This window comes from Xenopus laevis, chromosome 2S (assembly GCF_017654675.1).
Source record: "Xenopus laevis strain J_2021 chromosome 2S, Xenopus_laevis_v10.1, whole genome shotgun sequence".
Taxonomy (NCBI): domain Eukaryota; kingdom Metazoa; phylum Chordata; class Amphibia; order Anura; family Pipidae; genus Xenopus; species Xenopus laevis.
In genome coordinates this window covers 99,235,272-99,255,745 of record NC_054374.1, presented here as the reverse complement: position 1 = coordinate 99,255,745, position 20,474 = coordinate 99,235,272, and the positions used below count along the sequence as shown (strand labels likewise).

The following is a 20,474-nucleotide window of genomic DNA, read 5'->3' as shown; positions in this document are numbered from 1 at the left end:
CTATATTGATTATGCTTTGCCTGAGTGAATAGATATAGGCAATAGGTTTTGGACTTATAAACTCCTATGGCCCGTACTTTTCTGTCTTGGTCTGCTGGCAGACATGCCTGTTCATATATCATACACACATTCTACTCATTTTAACGAAACAGAAGCAATAGCATTGACCTGCCTTATTCTGATCAGTTTTCTGTGTGTAATATTACAGTGGGGAAAAACTGTCATAGTAAATATTATAAACAATTTCTGTAGGTTTTCTGCATGCATGACTAAAGTATATATAGAAAAATTATTTGGTACTGTATCTCCCTTTTTAGTTGCAACTTGTGTGGAGCATATGAAGAATAAATCAGAGTAGATCCCTACTCCAGAAAGAAAATGAAAAACAAGGAAATTATTATTATTTTTCATATAATTCATTATTAATTTGAATTGAATTAATAACAATTAAAATATTATTTGCACCCATCCAACTAAAACTGCATAGCACAAAAATAGTTGGAAAAGGAAGGCCTTAATTCTCCTTATAACCTCTCTTCAAACACTTGAGAAAGGCTTAAGAGAGACATGCTTTCTACATAGATCTTGTGCATCTACCATCACCATAAGCCAGGCACCAGTCCTAGTTCCCAAAGATGCTATGCAGAATAGGCACCATTTATACAAGTTACTTTAAACCTTAAGCATTATTGACGATAAGTGATTACAATCTAATGGGGCACCTGTCCAACTTGACCTGTGGTATTTAAACTGTGGAGCTAAACCCAACATCTGTGTTCTGCATGCCAATAAGGTTTCTATGAAAAATATCTGGAATTTATAAAGGCTGAATAAAATTAATTATGTTGTCTCTTTACAGTCTTTTTCCCCAATTAGAAAAAAAATAAATAAAACGCATGCCTTTTGTAAAGTTTATACTGGTGTGGGAATACAGCTGAAGACTTTCCATGACTTTTTATATATCCAGTATAGTGGAAATGCTTCAATAAAATGTTAAGTGAAATAAAGGCAGTATCAGCAGGGCAGTGATGATGCAATTGCATTGGGGGCCAACATACAGGGAGTTCTCGAGTTACATACACCCGACTTACATACAACTCATACTTATCATACAGGGGATATTACAGTAATGTATTGTGGTTTTCTTGGCCTTTATTAGTATTTAGCTTTAATAAACCACCTGCCCCAATCTCATCTGGCATGTGTTGTCTACTGCAGAGCACAGAAAGGTAAAAATACATTTGCACAGAAAGGTAAAAATAAATACTATGTTAAGACAAACATCTTGTTGCATTTAAAGTAAATGTATATGTTTCAACGTACATACAGGGACTGCCTATATATAAATGAGGTGGTATTGATAAAGGCACTAGTTGGTTCTGAATGAATTGCCCTGTACGCTAAAGAGCAGATCAACCTTTATGTTAGACAGTACACTGGCATATCTAATGGAACTCCAGAAATGAGCTATTCATTGTCTTCAAAACGTCTACTAAGTAAGAATAGCCTGCAACCCAGAGATTGAATATTTTTTAATTAAAGTATGTATAACATTGTATTTATATCTATATATGGCAGAACACTAACTTGTTAACTATATAATTAGTTGCAAGCACTTATGCCATCCCATGAAAATTGTTCATCTGTGAAATTGGTTATTAATGTTATGAAATCGATTGTTTGTGTGACCGAAACAAAGAGGCACATAGATCCGCTTTTGTCCAAAAAAAACAACTTTGCCAGCAAACTATTTCTTTTTCAAAAAATAACTTAATTTAGAGAATAGAATCTTGCCTTCTGGTCTAACCTGGGGCTATTATAATAGAACAACAACAATACCACAATATCTTAATAAAGCAGTTGATTGGCCTAAAACAAAGTAAGTTCATGGTAGCTTTGAGACAACTGGGATTTAGAAGCAGAAGCCTGCAGGATACATCATGAAATTTTTCATAAAGTAACTTTTCTCTCATAATACAAAAGATCTTGTCACATTTTGTTGTTGGCACAATATTCAGAGGTTTAAAGGCATGAATTGAGCAGTGTTACAGAAAATTAAGAAGCCATCCTTTGGGATGTTAACTCTGCGTCAACCTAAGCAAGCATTTCATTTCTAAAGGTTAATGTTTAGAGTAGCGTATTTCTTTTTGGAGGGAAACTCCAGGTTCCATATTGTTTAAAGAAGTACAAATACAATACTGTTTACAATGGTTTTGCACATACTAAAGGCTATGGGGCAAATTCACTAAGATTTGTAGTTGCGCCAGGCGTAACTTCGCCGCACTTCGCCACACTTCGCCAGGCGTAGTTTCTCCAGCGCTTCGCAAATTCACTAAAATCCGAAGTTGCGCTCAGGGGTAGCGTAAGGTTGCGAATTTGCGCTAGCGTTGCTTCTCTAAGTAAAGCGAAGTTACGACAGCGAAGGCTAATTTGCATAGGGCGCTAATTTCAATGGAGGAATACGTATCAGCACTACAAATGGCTAGAAAAGCTTCAAAACATCAAATAAAAATTTTATTATGCCCTACACATGTGCCCACTGTCTAGGTAAGTTGCCATGAGTCAGGAAATGTAGGGGGGGCCAGCGTTTTTTGGGACTTAGAAAAAATTTTGACTTTTTTTGAAGCAATCCCTATCTACTCTATTGCGCTTCGCCTGGTCTGAGGTGGCAAAGGAAGTCTAGCTTAAAAGGTAGCGTTCAGTACACTGCACGCGTTAGTGAATTTGCGTAGTTACGTCGCTAGCGAAACTTCGCCAGGCGTAAGGGTGCGAAGTAACACTAGCAAAACTACGCCAGCGTTCGTTAGTGAATTTGCGCAGTAACGAAAATGCCAAACGCTAGCGAAGTAACGCTAGCGTTCGGCGCTTCGGCACTTAGTGAATTTGCCCCTATGTGTTTCCTTCATGGTTGCTAGTTAAGGGGCCTGAATTTTCTAAAATCTTTCAGTCATATATTCAGACCTTTATAGTCCCATGAGTGCTGAGTCATTGCTCTGGATATATATAAAGATAGATAGATAGATAGATATTTACATATATTACAATGCTTACTGCAAAATACATAACATTCAGCTTTAGTTATTTGCTGTATGGCTCCAGAATTTACTCCAAATCTATTTACTTTATTGAACTTGTTGATTTGTGAGTAATAAATACTGTGAAGAATAGTTAGACTGGATCATAATATGTGCAAAATGGTATGCCAAGGCATTTCACTTGAAGATTACGAGAGATTCCAGCTGTTCAAAACTTTCCTTAGCACATTATTTACAATTCTTTTAAAAATGTTACAATTGTATGTGAAAATGATGCCATAATATTTTCCTCGCTGGAGTCATAAAAAGACTTGAGTATACCTTCTGTTACAAAAACAGAAATATGAAGCTCCTCGGGATATTTAATCACAATGCACTGTCTTAAAATTAAAAATCCATTCTATATGAATTCTCTTCAGAGCCAAGAAAATATGGTTGTTGATAAAAATCAATTAAAAACTTTCCACACACAAACAAAGGAACACATAGACAGATGTTTTTCATCTTTCAATTAAGCACAATCTTGTTCCTGGGAGAACGAGTGTAATTGTATTGTTCTGAACCTCTAACTGCATAGTTTAAGTCTATAATTACAATGAAATAAAAGCCTGACTGATGTGAACGGGCAGTGTTCTTTCACTGTTTTGTTTCTATATACAGTATATTCTTCTATTCAGTATCTTCTTTTCTGCCTGATGTGGTGTTTATTGGCACTATTTTAATTGCAGGTAAAGTTGCTGTACCGTGTTAGCCAGTAAAAATGTTACAGGGCAAACCTTTTAAAATAAAAAATAACAAACGTGGTAGAAAGGTGATACCTTTATTGGCTAACTAATATAATCAAAGCAAGCTTTCAGAACATTTTAGTTCCTTTTTCAAGCTGATTCAAAAGGACCTAAAATGGCTAACACGGTACAGCAACTTTACCTGCAATTAAATACAAGTTAAATAATGCACCAAGCACAGTTCCTTTCAGGCTGCTGAAAATAAATCCAAAAGTGAAAAAGTGCTGTTGTATAAGTGAAGGCTTTCAGTGTATTGCCTTAAACATAATACAAGGCTCAGACTACTCAAAAACCATTTCACTGGCATATTATTAACATGTATTTATATAGCGCCAACATATTGCGTAGCATATGTTGTATTAGTTAAAGGGAAATTAAAATGAGCAAAATATTTATAAATAGCATTATATAGCATGCATTGTCATGTCTAAAAATGTGATTGTCTATTCTGCAAAACTTGTTATTCCAGTAGACAGCAAATACAGCAAACTTTTCTGAATATTTAGATTAATCTTCCTTAGGCAAGTAGATTATTTGCTCATTAGTTCCTGTAGAACAGTGTGTTTTTGAGTATACATTAAAATGATTTTTTTTAGATCCTGCCATGATAATTTTTTGACTTTGTAACCATTTTCCAAACTGACAATGATTCATATTTTTCAGGAGTTTTGATAAAGACTTTGTATATTTAAGATCTGTGCCATAATGGTTCAGTCTAAGGGTTAGAGATCGCCCAGTCTGCTAGAGTGAAATTCCGCCTCTCTCATTCATTACTATGGGAATTTGAAAGGCATATTTATCAAAGGGTGAACTTTCACTTTTAAAAATCCCATAGAACTGAATGGAGAGTGGGGGAATTTCACTCTAGGGGCCTGGGCGATCTCTTCATTCTTTGATAAATATGCCCCTAAGACCTTTTTACACAGAGGCATTCTAACCCACATTCCCTGTGGTGGATCTCCCCTGTGTTCCACAGAAGGGGGATGCAGGAAGAAATACAATCAGTTCTTCTGGATCTGTTTGTACTCATTCAAGCACTTGCAAGCACACTATGCAGGTTAATTAATTTGTAGTTTTTCAGGGCTAACCTTTATCACGAATAACTACTTGCAAAGATAAGACCACTAAGGGTTTATCATATTCTGTCTAATCGGTTTGGGTCAATGAATACTTATTACAAACAACCAAATTTCAGATCCTCTCCAGGAGATGGTATTATCTACATCTACTGGAGCCATAATAGTTTTAATAGCAACCTTTTTAGTTTTACCCACATTTTCCTGTAAATGATGACTGTATGAAAGATATTGATGTCTGTTTAACGTGACAAATTTGGAAAATGAAAAACGTAGGAGGAGTCATAGATCAGGAAGGATATACATAAAGAAGTCTTAAGTGCAATTCTTTTGTAAGATTGTTCATTAATATGATGGCATGTGTAACTCTCCTCTATATGGACAGCCCATTTTGAGTCCACAGTAAAAGGTAAAATGGAGCACAACAAAGTAACAGAATACTGGGAACTTCACAAATAGTTACAAATTAGGTTATGCCACATGTGAATGTGGCCAAATCTATAGTACTGTAAATCCAGTTCAAGGAGGAATATATCCGAGTACTAAATGAGATAAGTTGCTGTTATTCAAACCACAGAGGTAAACATGACCCTTAGTTCAAACTCTAATGGGGGAATATAATAACATTTAATGGAAAAATATTTGCAATGCAAAACTGTATGCCTTTGTATGAACAAATTATCATTTGCTTATGCATAATATAGCTTTTGCAAACCTGAAAAGGCTTGTTCTGTGGCTGCAATAGTGTATAGAAAGGTTAACAGAATGTAAAGAAACTTACTTAAAATATGTAATACTTTCAAACAAAGAAGAGTCAACAATTGAGGTCTAGTGATTCACAATGGCCTCCTGGGTCTCCATGATGAAATTGATGGTATAGCTATAGAGTTATCTAATCCAAACAGTGTACAAAAATGTAATGTGTGATTTTAATTTATAAACATATCAGAAAAAAGTAGTATGCTTATCCCAAATCCTGGTAGAAAGAACAGCTTTGGTTTTTTGTTTTGTTCTTTTTAAGAAAGGAAGCTCAACAAAAAAATCAGAATACAACTGTATAGCAGCATCTGGCACCATATTCCTTAGGAAATTACAAAGCTGAAAGAAGAAATGTTTTATATTGCTCCCAATGGAGCTGCACAGAGCTATGGTACAAGGAAAATACATACATCAGCTTGTCTAGCTTTGCAACTGAATTAAACTGACAAGTATTATTCCCAGATTGTAGGTTTCACTAACCATAACAAGGAATGATGAGAACTCTAAGTCTCAGTTTCAGAGTCCCGTTTGTTTACCTTTATCTTTACAGGACTAACATTTGATAACCCAAATTTGAAGCAAATGACTGTTTAAGGGTCAAGTAAATTGCAGTATAATATGATGGTGCTATATACTGTATATAAATACTAATAATTATAATAAATAAAATATTTGCAGTTTCAGATTATCATATGCCACAGGGCTGCTTTACTATTCCTTATGGCCACCAGGCTTTTACATGTTTAATGATAGAGCCCTGTGCCATGATCATTTATCATCAGGGTTCCCACTTGGTATGTCTGAATAGCTCTTAAAGGGGAATTTATTAGCCTACACTTCTGTAGAGGGAAATGTTTTTTTTGCATTAAATCAGCCTTGCTCAAGTGCTGCTGCGCACTTGCACCTAAAGAATTAGGTGCACACATTACTCTCATGCTGTGGGAATTATATAACAGACTTTGTGTCAAAGTGCAAGCGCAAAAGAATTGATTTTGATACATTGCCCACAATTGCGTCAGGTGCAACCACCCATGGTGAATGCAATAATACTGGAATTATAGGAAAAATGCTGATAGCGTGAGAAATTGCATTTTAAACACATTATGCATTATGTAAATGACCCCTGGTGAAGACCAACTGTTTTTAAGAAACTCAAAAAAGCAGCTGGGGAATATGCTATAACTGAACGAAGTGTTTATTTTGTTCCTTATCTAATAACACAGAGTCTACAATAATACAATCCATTACACAGACTTTATAATGTGTCATGGGCAGTTCATAAACGTCAACCCTCCCAAAAATAATTGAAAATAACTTGTATAGATCATTAAATAAATTATTCCATTCTAACTCAATAAATGATATAGCTTGCAAAACCCTTTAACTGAATACTTGATGCATAGTCCATCAAAGCTTAAAAATGCTTTACCTGCATAAAATTATACCAGGGATATATGTATTACTTATTGGATCCATAATCCCCAGCTTGTGTGTGACCGAGTTTAGCTATAATAAACCTTTGATATAATATGCTAAGCATTAGTTGCAAAACAAATTACAAGACAGAATGCAAAATCAGGCCTTGATGTCTTTTCACCACAGCAGCTGTTTTTCTGAATTGAGTTTATTGTGCTTTACTTCAATTGTGTATTACTGAATCACATTATGATTTATTTATTCAGCGTGAAAGTCTACAATATGCATGTAGTCACATGATCAGATTATATAGCCAAGTTAAAATAAGTAACATCAATTGTAAAAGTTCTAGCTGCACATCTAAATATCCAATTTTGTTGATTAGCAGGATCTTCAAAAATAATACCACACTTGCTCCTCAGATTGTTAATGCAGTGTTTAGAAATTCAAATGTTATGGAAAACATGGATTTTTGTGTGCTACAAATCCACATTTGCAGCATTAAGTGATGCAGTCACAATTGCATTGCTTAATGCATTGTAGTTTGAACTTCAATATTTTGGTCAGGGCACCCTTTAGCTCAAACCAGAGTGGCTAATATGTAAGCATTGCTAAATCAACCTATCAATCAAAAAAAGTACAACCACTGATACGTGTTAACCCCAAATCTCACCCAACTGACCTTCAAAAAGTAGATTCTGACTTTGACTGGAAGAGCTTCTTGAAGATTATTTGGGTTAGATGGGCCCCATTCAATTTTTGATTTTAAAGAGCAGTCAGTAGTTGTATGTCATTTGTATGCTTAGGGGGCAGATTTATCAAAAGTCAAGGTGAATTTTTGAATGAAAAAAATGAAAACATTTAAAAAAAAAATTTTTTTTTACTTGACTAGGGAATAGTCTTAATTTGATTCAAATTCGAAAAAAAAGAGAAAATTTGAACATCGAAATTTATCATGTATCGTCTCTTTAAAATTTTGACCATTCACCATTTAAAACCTGACAAATTGCTGTTTTAGCCTATGGGGGACCTCCTACAACCCCATTTGGAGTCAATTGGTGGATTTTGAAAAATCTAAGGTTTTTTTGGGAAAAACTTCAAATCAAATTCGATAGAATGCGCTATTCCTTCGATTTGCACAATTCAAATTTGGCCGAATATGGACCTATTCGATTGAAAATCGACCTATTAGACCAAAAAAAAATGGCGACTTAATTTCAGTTGGTCTTTTTGAATTTCAAAGTTTTTTCAATTCAAAATTCAACCCTTGATAAATATGCCCCTTAATGTATGCATCCTTTTAAACTGCATTCTGAGGAATACATTGATGTTTAATAAATATATAAAAATGATGATGATTATAATATTACTGCAGGTATGGGATCCGGTATCCAGAAACTGATTATACAGTAAGCTCTGAAGCTCTATAGGAAGGCTGTCTCCCATAGACTCCATTTTAATCAAATAATTAAATTCTTTTGTAATGATTATCTATTTTCTAAAATAATAAGATTTATTATCAAAAGATTCAGTGGACATAAAGTAAAATGCAGACAGCATTATTTACATCACTAGCATCTGAATTACTAGCAGCGTTGGGATGGGCGAATTTGACACATTTCGTTTCGGCAAAAATTTGCCGGCGAAAGTCTATGGGCGCCAAAAAAAAAAATTGTCATGCGGGCGTCATTTTTGCCGCGAAACAAGGCAAAAAAATTCACCCATCCCTAACAACATGCTATTTTAAGCAACCCACTAAAAAAACCTTGGAATTACCCTCAGGTCTAGGCTGATGATAATTCCCTGCCTTCGTGCTTTTCACATTTGAGTCTAAGGCTTCCTGTGTTGTCCTTTTTTCTAACATTAGGATGTAAACAAACATTTGTTTGTAGGTCATATTGATGGATTAGAGTTTTTGTAGATCAATGAACATGTTGGTCCATAAGTTAATGCAGGACAGATTTATTGATAACAGATTTTTTTCACTGATACTTTTCAGTTGAACAAAATGGCTGCCTGTAACCTATCTTACACATCAAAAGAAAGAGAGAAAGAAAAATGTACTGTAGGAGAAGTTTTATTCCCAGATAGAACTTTATTAAATTTGCCCATTTGTATCCAACCTGTGGTTTCCAGATGTTCACAAACTACTACTTTTAGCATCTCTCAAATGACAGATACTGTACATGGGTGTTGCATTACAACAACAGATAGAGCAAGAAAAGTAATTGTTTACAGAAATGATGCAGTAGAACAGAGACCATTGATTCAATGCAACAGTTTTATAATCTGGCTGGAACGAATCCCTATTTTACAAATATATTTGATATGTTATTACTTTGAGAGCACAAAGAACATTTCAGGCACTTCAGCATGAATATTAAAGACAGTTTCCAAATACGCTAAGCCTGTGCCATCTGCACTGGTTACTGATAATAAAACACAAATACATCTGTTTCATTAGTTCAAGATTTGCTTTTTATCATTTCAACTAGCGCTACATAAACCAACTGTGTACAATTAGCCATGTTCAAATATTGCGTTCCATTTGTGTGATCCACATGAGGCCGATAAAAGAAATAATTTTCAACTGAATCCAATGCACTGTGAAAGGCCAGCTAACATATAGATCATTCATTTATAGGTTTGTTTGTCCACAGAGGGTAGTTTAATGCAGTCCTTATCATTTTCAAATCGAATTTTCCTTGACTGCCAAGATAAGTCTTCCCTAACAGGTTGTTTGTTCTACAGAGCTGCAAGATCTCAGAGTAATTAATACATTGCCCAGTCACTGCTACCTTAAGCTCCTACATGCTCAGCGTATCTGTAAATGGAGGGTATAATCCTATTCTGTATTAGTTGCTCCCATTATTTACAAGCTATAATTCACCTAAGGAACTATAGGACTAAAGAGGGGACATGTGAAACGGCAATTCATAGAAACAGGGATTATTAGAAAAGGAACATTTTAAGGGGGTTATCTATTAATACTTAAAAATACTCCATTTAAACCTGTTGAATTCATGTAAAAGTCCATGGCAGCTGTCCCTTTAACAATTTGAAGATGTTTTTAAACTTTATAAATTTGGGGAGGTTTGGTGTGTTTTACAATCGTTGAGTTTTTCAGGTGGCAATTCGATAAAGTCATATGATTTGGATTAAAACTCAATTTCTTGTGTTTTTTTAAATGAAACTTGAATATTTTGAGTTTTTGTAATAATAAATCTTGAAATAGGTTGTGCATTTTTCCTGTGACTTATTCAGATTTTTGGCATCAAAAGGCCTGATGCAAAAAAAGTTTAATAAATTAGCCTCTTAGTATATAGTTCATATACTGCATGGTTTGTGCCTTAATGAAGTTGAATCTGACATGGATATTTTGGAGAAGCATTGGAATAACGTGTTAGTTCCATAACTGTAGGGACTTCTTGACTGAAAATCAGCTGTCTACAGTATAAGGGAATGTTTAAAAAACATAAGAAAAAAGAAGAACATGGTGCAGCATGGACACATCTGCAGCCTAACTTGCCCCTGAGGAAAGGGTTTGAGAAATTAGGGTGCCATGATAAAAATGCAGAGGATGTATTGTTTCTGACTCTGTAGTCATTTGTTTATTCAGGATTTCTGAATGTATGTAAGCATGAGTTTTTCCATAGGGACTTTTTTTTCCATAGGAGTATTTTTTGACGTGGGATGTTTGTGGTAAAAAGGCTCATAACTGGCTACTAGCAAGTGCCAATGGAACTTTTATTCTGTGAAATATTTACAGCAGTCCATAAATTAACACGTCCTTTCAAGGTTGTCCTTCAAGCCTGCTCACATTCACCAAGCATTTCCTGAGGTCCAGAGATGTTGCTATATCCATGTATGCATTAAATAAATCTGTTTAACTTCTTATCTGTGTAATCATTTGTACTCATAACAAGGAAAATGAATACAGACTGTATGAGAGTACTTTACCACTTATCACTGAAACTACTCAAATGAAACAAAATGGGCAACAAACAAAAGAATATTATTTGCATAATTTTCAAGCAATTTACAAAGCAGGCATTGAAAACTAGCAAATACTATAGTTGACCAAAAAAGTGCCAAGCGGCCAGAGAAAAATGATTGAATTTTAGACTAATTCTAGCTTGTCCAAATGCTATAATTCACATACACAAATTATCAGATCATTATGATCACATCATCTACTAGTTAAAAAGCAAGTGCCATTTTCTAACTTTTGTTTTTTTAATAATAAAGTTACTGAAGTACAGGTACTAGTAAACAATGTTTTCCTGAAAGCAGACAGATGACAGTGACTGAGGATACAAAGGGCGTATAAGCAAATGGTTTTAAACAAACAGGCAGCCTTATTAAAAATAATTTCATGGAGGAGGAGGATTAATTTTAGCTGTAGTTCAAATTGTTGACTTGAAATGAAAATTTCTGTACATGGGTCATAAGGCCATCTGCATGCTTGTGAAAGCATTTTAAAATAAATCCTTTAATTTTAAATATGCTTCACAGTACTCAAAGATCACAACAACAAGTTTATGAACTGATAAATGTCATAATGTTCAGCTCTGTATTAAGCTTAACCTAGTAGAGTGTTTTTATTCTAGTTCATCTATCACATGGTCCTTGCAAATGTTAAAATATGCATTTTATGTAAATCAGGAAAGATAGCAGCCAGCATTTTTTCCACACACCAGCCCCCCCCCCCCAAGAGTATAGACAAAGGAATGTTAGGGGCATATTTATCAAGGGTCGAATTTCGAATTGAAAAAACTTCGAAATTCAAATTGAAGACCAAACCGAAATTAAGTCGAAGGTTTGTTTGGTCGAATAGGTCTGTTTTCGATATAATAGGTCCGTATTCGGCCGACTCATTTGAATCTAAGGGATAGCTCATTGGATTGAATTTGATTTGAAGTTTTTCCGAAAAAAACTTTGATTTTTCAACGTACACCAATTGACTGGCAAATAGGTTCAAGGATGTCCCCCATAGGCAAAAACAGCAATTTGGCAGGTTTTAGACGGCGAATGGTCAAAGTTGAATTTTTAAAGAGACAGTACATGATAAATATCGATATTCGAATTTTCTAATTTTTTTTCAAATTCAAATCGAATTTGGACTATACCCTTGTCGAAATACACAAAAAATAGCTAAAAATTTGATTTTTTTTTATTCGAAAATTCCCCTCGACCTTTGATTAATCTGCCCCTAAATATATGGTACAATTACTCTAATCAAGTTAATCCACTGTGAAGACAAACCTAAAGTTTAAAAAACTGGATTTTCTTATGAATAGCATTTTAATGTGATACAAACAACTGCAACAACATATTGTATTTCTAAAGTTTTATAGATACAGAAAATGAATACAGATATAAAACCTTTACTTTTTTCTTTGTTGCTAATAAAAATCATACAAATTGTTGACTCAGTTTTTTTCTATTTTGTAATTTTTTTTAATTCTTAAATGTAAATCTTATTTTAATATTTCATTAAAAAATATATACATCTATTTTTCCTATTGTAAGAATCAGCAAAGGATGTGATTTTGAATCTATTTATCAAATAATCCAGCACATATTGCTGAAATAATGCAGGCCCATCCTAGGCTAGAGTACATGAGTACATGACATCATTTCAATGACTTTCAATAACCTTAAATTAAAGTTATATTAAACCAGAATAATGAAGGTGTCTAGAGGTAGACAGAAATAATCAGGCCTACCTTCACTTGATGCTTAAATTTTTCAGACTCTTTTCCATCACCCGGAATATCAGCAAGAATAAGTTCAGCTTCATTTAACCAGCGGTTGAAATTATTCATATTATCCTGTAGAGTCATCCATTTCTCCATACATCTGTCATACTTCCTGAAAATTAAAATTATACATGCATTTTTAAGAACGTTGCTTTACCCTAGATCAACTTGATAACAAATGACAGTAACATTATTCAAATATAATGCAGACAAAGTTTCGTTGTAATGGATATTACATCTCTCTTTTTAGTGGTACAGCATTATTTAAAATAATATATAAAGTGGCTGAATAAGAATAGAAGCTGCATTCAAGGATAACATATCTTGTTACTTCTTACTGGCTGCAGCCTCAGGTAAGATGTATCCAAGAGAAGTGTTCCTATATTTGTAGAAAGTTTATATTTAGAATATTTCCCTAGCTTTATATCCATGAGACTCAAACTATTGAAGAACCCCCAATACATGTCTGATGAATTACAACTATGGGCATGCATGATTCCACCCATCTATAGTGCAATGAATAAAAATAATTTTTTCTAGAATGAAATGAATACTACAAAAGTCGGCTTTTACACCCTAGCACCAGTCAAACTGTAGCCTACAGGCATTAATTAATAAACTAACAGGGAGTAGATTTGTGAAAATCCTCATTCATCCAGGTCATGTTATATCTGTAATATTTATATTATATATATTATAATATGTTATCTGTCAAATCGACCGGACTTGTGTTTTTCCTGAAGTTGATTTGACTTACAGTATTTCTTTATATACAACAGAGATTAGGCTAGGGTTGTGTTACAGTAAACAGTGGACAACAGGTCTTGACTCCCTGTCAAGGAACACAAGACCTTGACCTAGGTGTCTTCACACCTAACATGGTGGCATTTAGTATACAGCAGACACTGTATCCCACCCAAACCTGTTTTATGAAATTTTCCTCCCACTAGTGGGGGAGTTTCACTAGGAGTATACAGGAACATTTGGAGGGATCATCAGTTTGTTCTGATGGGTCCCTATGTGCAGGTGATGTTAGCTTGCTTAGGTTGTGAAGTTTCATTGTTATACAATACCCAAGAAATGAGTTTGCACAGGATTGCTGAGAACAGTCTCACTGAAGACTTTGAAAGTGCCTGGACAAGTAATATTGCATGGAAAGTAGCTAAGGGTATCCAGCAACCTAAAGAATCTACTTTCTTGCAAAGACTGTAATTCTTCAGAAACTTCTATAAACCTTGCTTACTAAACAAAGCTAAGTATTAACGGGGGAATGTAATAAAAATCGCTAACGGAAAAACTATTCGCAATGCGAAAAGTTATGCCTTTGTGCGAACAAATTTTGCTTTGTGCGAATTTAATATAGCTTTTGCGAGCCCGGAAACTGTTTAGCAACCACTTCCGACAGTGAAAGACCGTTTGCGAATTTTATAGTTTGCGCCAATGCGCAGTCAATGTAATTAAACTTCTTACTGAAAAAGTCGTTATGTTTGCTCCAAAAGATTACGACACCTTCAAGCACTTCTTATGAGTGCGCAATTAAAATTCGCAATGCGCAATTAAAATTCGCAATGCAATAACAGTTTAAGGAACAATATTACATTGCGAGATTTGGATTTTTAGTCTTATTGGTGCAAATTGTTTTGCTCTTTGCGACTTTTATTACATTCCCCTGTTAGTGTTTAACTGTTTTAAGTACAATTAAACTTAAGCTGGCCACAGAAGCAAAGATCCTATCGTACAAATCAACATACGATCGGACTTACCCATCTCCCGACCTGCCACTAACCATTCCAATCAAATAAAGTACAAAAGAACAGATCAGCCAATGTTCTGCCCCTGACAGTAATCATATGAAAGTTATGTCCAACCAAAGCTAGTGACAGTCTCTCTCTGAAAATCGTACAATCGACAATACATGCAGAGATATTACCCGCAGCGGACAGAAATCTTTTAACCTGTCCAATCGATGAAAGGACCAATCTCCGCCAGAAGAAAAATGTCGGGACTCCACACACACGCCAAAAAACGTTTGAGGAATTGCTCAGTGAGAACAGTTGTAATGGCAGTCACCACCCTGCAGTCCTCCAGTTAACCAGTTCACCTGAACTGGTTAACTGGAGGACTGCAGGGTGGCGACAGCTATTACAACTGTTCTCACTGAGCAACTCCTCAAACGTTTTTTGGCATTGATACAATATTTAACCTGCGGGTGTGTGGATACTTTGTAGCACTTATTCTGTTACTCTATCTAAAGAACTAAACACTCCACACACACGGCCTGAAAATTGCACGGATCCTCGATTCGTACAATCAGATCTTTGCATCTATGGCCAGCTTTAGCATTGTTTATTGTTTGTCGGTAGCCATTTTGTTAAGTAATACTTGTTTTATAGTGTGGCTTGATATTTACTGCAATTTCTGAACTTAATAGCACTATTAGCACCCCCTTCTGCTCACAGAGCAACCCCTCCCTCACTTGTTCCATTGTGAAGCAATCACATTAAGTACCTCTGTTTTCCAGAGAATCTGTGCTCCACCAGCTATAAGAAAAAAGAGGGACATTAAATCGCAAAATTTATCACTTCACTATGAAAAAAGGCAAGGGAGGTGTTGCATTACACAGTGAGCCTAAGGGGGTGATGAACTGGTCCCTAATAGCACAGACACAGAATGTCATGGTTTTGGAAGTTCAGATAGTGTTTTGCACCTTTTTTACATAAGCCCAACTAAATAAACTCATGTCAAAAAGGGGGACATGTTTTGTCTTTAATTTCTTAGATTGGTGTTATCATGCCACCATCCACCAAGTGATCACAAAATAAATAGCTTATTGTATTAAAAATCAGTATAAAATATAAGGGTTTGGTATCAGTATAATAGATACCAGGAGCAATTTGAGCTATAATGCAATTTTTAGTGCAAAATGCATGTTTGATTCTGACATCAGATGTCATTATTAGGGCACTGTAGACATTGAAAACTTAGTCTAGAAGATACCTTCGATATTGCCACATTCACACAAAATCTTTTAGGGTTTCCAGTTTCCCTAAATGTGGAAATGCGCTCCAGTAAAGGCATCTAGTGGTCAAACTTTGTTGGATTATGGAATTTGCTCATCTATACAATCTGTAGCATGAATTCATGTTATCCGTTGTCCATTGCAATTCTATTTTTTATATTTTTTGAAAATGTGAGAAACATATTTAGATTTTTAAATGATCATATTCTTTCCAATTAAAAACTAAATTTTGCCTCATGCATGAGATTTTTAATTTTTTTCAATTATATTTTCAATTTTTTCAATTATATTTACAAGCATCAAGTTTTTTTTATTAAAAAGTTTTTTTTGGTTAAAAATAAAAGCATTTTTTAATTTTTCAATATGGCTTTTCACATATTTTCATCAAAATTGAGGTGGCAACACCAATATAAACTGTGGGTCTATAATGGATGTATAATGGCTATGTTTTCCTTTTGTTTATGGGAAAACATTTACTAACATTAATAAAAAAATTTCTTTCTCTGGCAAGATTTATAAAAATGCAGAGCATCGTTTACAGAAATTAGAGAACTTGCCTCTACTTATAACACATTTACTTTTTTCTTTCTTTTAATATTTCTATTTTCACTTAGGGCTTGAAATAGTAATAATAATAATAATGATATCATTGTTTCTAGGTGACAGCTCGCTGAGCAGGATAGAAGGTGCATTAGCTATAATGTCTTTTGCAAAGACTCCTTCTGAATGGCCTTAATGAATTCCTAGTCTGCTCTTTGGAATATTAGAATGAATAAGATACTATAGAATATAATACAAGTAAATGTAACTAAGAAGATTATACAACAGTGAAAATTTGTCAACCATTTGCTTAAGCTACAGAAATTCAATTCCACTGGCATTCTTTGTAACTTTATTAACTTGTTTCCATTTATAAAAAGGTGCAGCTTGTGTACCTAAGATCAGAGTGTCTGAAATAATATATAGTTTGGAATAACACCACGGACTTGGAGAGGATCTGTTACCATGACGATATGTTCAGCACCAGTGCACAAATAATGACCTGTCATCAACAGATCAGATGCTAGGGAAAAGTGCTAAGATCTTCAGATCAGGGCTTTCCTAATTCTATCAAATATATAACAGCAATCTGTACTTTTTCCCAGTTTTGCCTCGCTACTTTCATTTTACAATGACAGAATCACAAAGTAATAGCACATGACAGATAACAAAAGTGAACTTGGACTCTTGCACATGGCCTACTGCTTGGGATTTGTCTTGTCTGAAGGGTAACATTTATCAAATACAATATGAAAGCCATTCCTTTGATGGATTAAGGGAGATTTAGTTACTTCATCCCCTACATATACTAACATATTGCACCTTTGATGGTAGTAAAGGACATGATGTTTCAATCAGGAGCAAAGCTGTCCCCTTTTCCCTCTTGCTCAGAATACAAAGTGGTAAATTGAATCCAGGTCTAAAATAGCAGGTTAGCAGGTTTGGTAGGCCTACCTGGAAGAACTTTGCCTGTGACTTTTATCATCTATACTTACTTAATGAGAGCACATCATTTGTGAGATTATACAAATAGTGTTTACATGAAATTACAGATGGAAAATCTTGATCACCAGGCCAACCATATAATTGCAATTCATAATGATGTAATTTGCATAATCATTCCCAAAATGACCAACTATGAAGTCACTCTTGTTCCTATTAAATATTCTAAAAAGTGATATATAGTCTAGTAGAAATAAAACACAAGTGGGATTTTGGTAAATATCACTTCCCCCAGGTCAAATATTTTACTCTATTATTTTGCTCTATATTTTCCTACATAAACTATATTAGTCCTATTTAAATTGCCTAGATAACAGTTTTAAACCTCTTTAACCTGGCAGATTCAAGTAATGTCTTGAAGAGTGGATTGGATGACTTCTTAGATTAGTATAATATCCAAAGTCTATAGTAATCTTAAAGTCTATGGTTATTTGAATGGATTAAACTATTGTCTTTTATTTAACCAAAATTAACCATTTAAAAAAATACTGTTAATCTACTGACCTTTCTATGCCACTGATTGCTGCTTCGTGTAACCACTATGGCTGTCGAATTTGTAATTTACATGCAGCATCAAAATATATTGTTCATCAAATTGTCCTGATTAGTTGAATGCCATGTTGATCCATGCCAAAAACCACATCTTCTATATTCTTTTTTTTCAAGAAGGGATATATAATTCCTAAAATCCATTCCCTGACATCTATTATCAATTTCCTTAAACATGTCTCTTCTATTTAATAAAAACATAATTTCTAAGATGACTTTGGCAAATTTTAGGCCAAGTGGGCCAGACAGGCAATTGTTTACAGTATGAATATTACACAGTGGGTAGAGTTACAGCAGGGCTGTTCACAGATACAAGGGACATCTGACAGAGGAACAATGACATCTAAAGGACACCTATATAAAAGCATGGAGAGAATAAAAATATTATTGTCAGAAAAGTGGAAAAATAACAAGAAAATATAAAGGAGGCTATAATCTACACACTTTGATGATTCATTTTGTTTTGCTTGATATAATTCTATAGCAATATTATATTAATTTTGTGATATTACAGAAAACAGATGAAGGGAAATTATCAGGCATGGGTAAAATACGTACGCGTTGCAATAATATAATGAGAAACAAATAATAACAAATTGGAATTTCTACACGAAGATATGAAAAATGGTATTTAAATTTACATAGTTACATAGTTAAATCGGGTTGAAAAAAGACAAAGTTCATCAAGTTCAACCCCTCGAAATAAAAACCCAGCATCCATAAACACACCCCTCCATACCTTCACATAAATTAAATATACCCATATCTATACTAACTATAGAGTTTAGTATCACAATAGCCTTTGATATTATGTCTGTCCAAAAAATCAGCCAAGCCACTCTTAAAAGCATTAACAGAATCAGCCATCACAACATCACCCAGCAGTGCATTCCACAGCCTCACTGTCCTCACCACCTACGTTGCTTCAAATGAAAGTTCTTTCTTCTAGTCTGAAGGGGTGGCCTCTGGTGCGGTGATCCTCTTTATGGGTAAAATGGTCTCCTGCTATTTGTCTATAATGTCCTCTAATGTACTTGTAAAGTCTAATCATGTCACCTCGCAATCGCTTTTTTTCCAGAGAAAGCAACCCCAACCTCGACAGTCTACCCTCATAATTTAAGTCTTCCATCCCTCTAATCAGTTTAGTTGCACGTCTCTGAACTCTCTCCAGCTCATTTATATCCCTCTTAAGGACGGGAGTCCAAAACTGCACTGCATACCACAGGTGAGGCCTTACCAGGGACCTATAATGAAGCACAACTATGTTTTCATCCCTTGAGTTAATGTCCTTTTTTATGCAAGACAATACATTATGTGCTTTAGTGACCACATCATAAGATAACTTATCTACAAAAAAAAACCCTAGATCCTTCTCATTTAAGGAAACTCCCAACACACTGCCATTTAGTGTATAACTTGCATTTATATTATTTTTGTCAAAGTGCATAACCTTGCATTTATCAACATTAAACCTCATTTTCCAGTTTTGCTGCCCAGTTTTCCAACTTAGCAAAATCACACTGCAAAGTGGCAGCATCCTGCATGGAACCTATAGTACTGAACAATTTAGTATCATCAGCAAAAATAGAAACAGTACTTTTAATGCCCAATTCCAGGTCATTAATAAACAAGTTGAAAAGCAAAGGACCTAATACTGAGCCCTGCGGCATTCCACTAACAACACTGGTCCAATTAGAAAATGTTCCATTTACCACCACACTTTGTAGTCTATATTGTAGCCAGTTCTCTATCCAGGTACAAGTACTATGTTCCAGGCCAACATTCCTTTATATAACCAGTAACCTTCTGTGTGGCACTGTATCAAATGCTTTAGCAAAGTTTAAGTAAATCACATCCACTGCCATACCAGAATCGAGGTCTCTACCTTCTCATAAAAAGAAATTACATTAGTCTAGCAAGATCTATTACGTATAAAACCATATTGGCACAAACACATAGTATTATGATTTGCTATGAAGTCCAGTATTTTATCCTATATTAACCCTTTGAAAAGTTTCCTACCACTGATGTCAGACTAACTGGCCTATAGTTTTGAACGGGATCCCTTTTTGAATAGTGGCATCACATTAGCAATTCATCAGTCTCTCGAAAGCTTGTTATGTTAATGTCAATGAGTCAATGAGAGTTGTCCTAGGCAAAATTCAATCTATTTTTTATTCAAGTTTTTTGAGTGTTTTTTTGAACTTGTGTACTCACACGTTTGAATTTTTAACATTTTTTTTCATGATTATATTTGATCAAGGTTTTTATATTCAGATTTTATAATAAACAAACATGCATTCAAGTTTTTTAAATTTTGAGTTTATTCGAAGTAGAAAAAAAACTCTAAAACCTCACAAATTAGATTTTTGATAAATAAGCTATTGTTAATTTTTATTCTTAATTTGTATTGCTTATCTTTCTATTCAGGTCTTCCACTACTCATCTTCTAGCTTAATTATGTCTCAGCGTGCAAAAAGTAGTTTCTGTTTCAAGCCTGAGAGCTGCTGAACAAAAAAGTAAATAATTTC

The 20,474-nt window shown here is 34.5% G+C and overlaps 1 protein-coding gene across 1 annotated transcript in view; it reads right to left on the bottom strand.

The window, feature by feature from the left end:
- Positions 1–20,474, bottom strand: part of dmd.1.S (dystrophin, gene 1 S homeolog) — a 935,293-nt gene that overhangs the window by 593,265 nt on the left and 321,554 nt on the right. Inside the window, exon 44 of the mRNA XM_041584187.1 lies at positions 12,801–12,945. Within this exon, the coding sequence (XP_041440121.1) occupies positions 12,801–12,945 (145 nt within the window). The remainder of the gene's footprint in view (positions 1–12,800; positions 12,946–20,474) is intronic.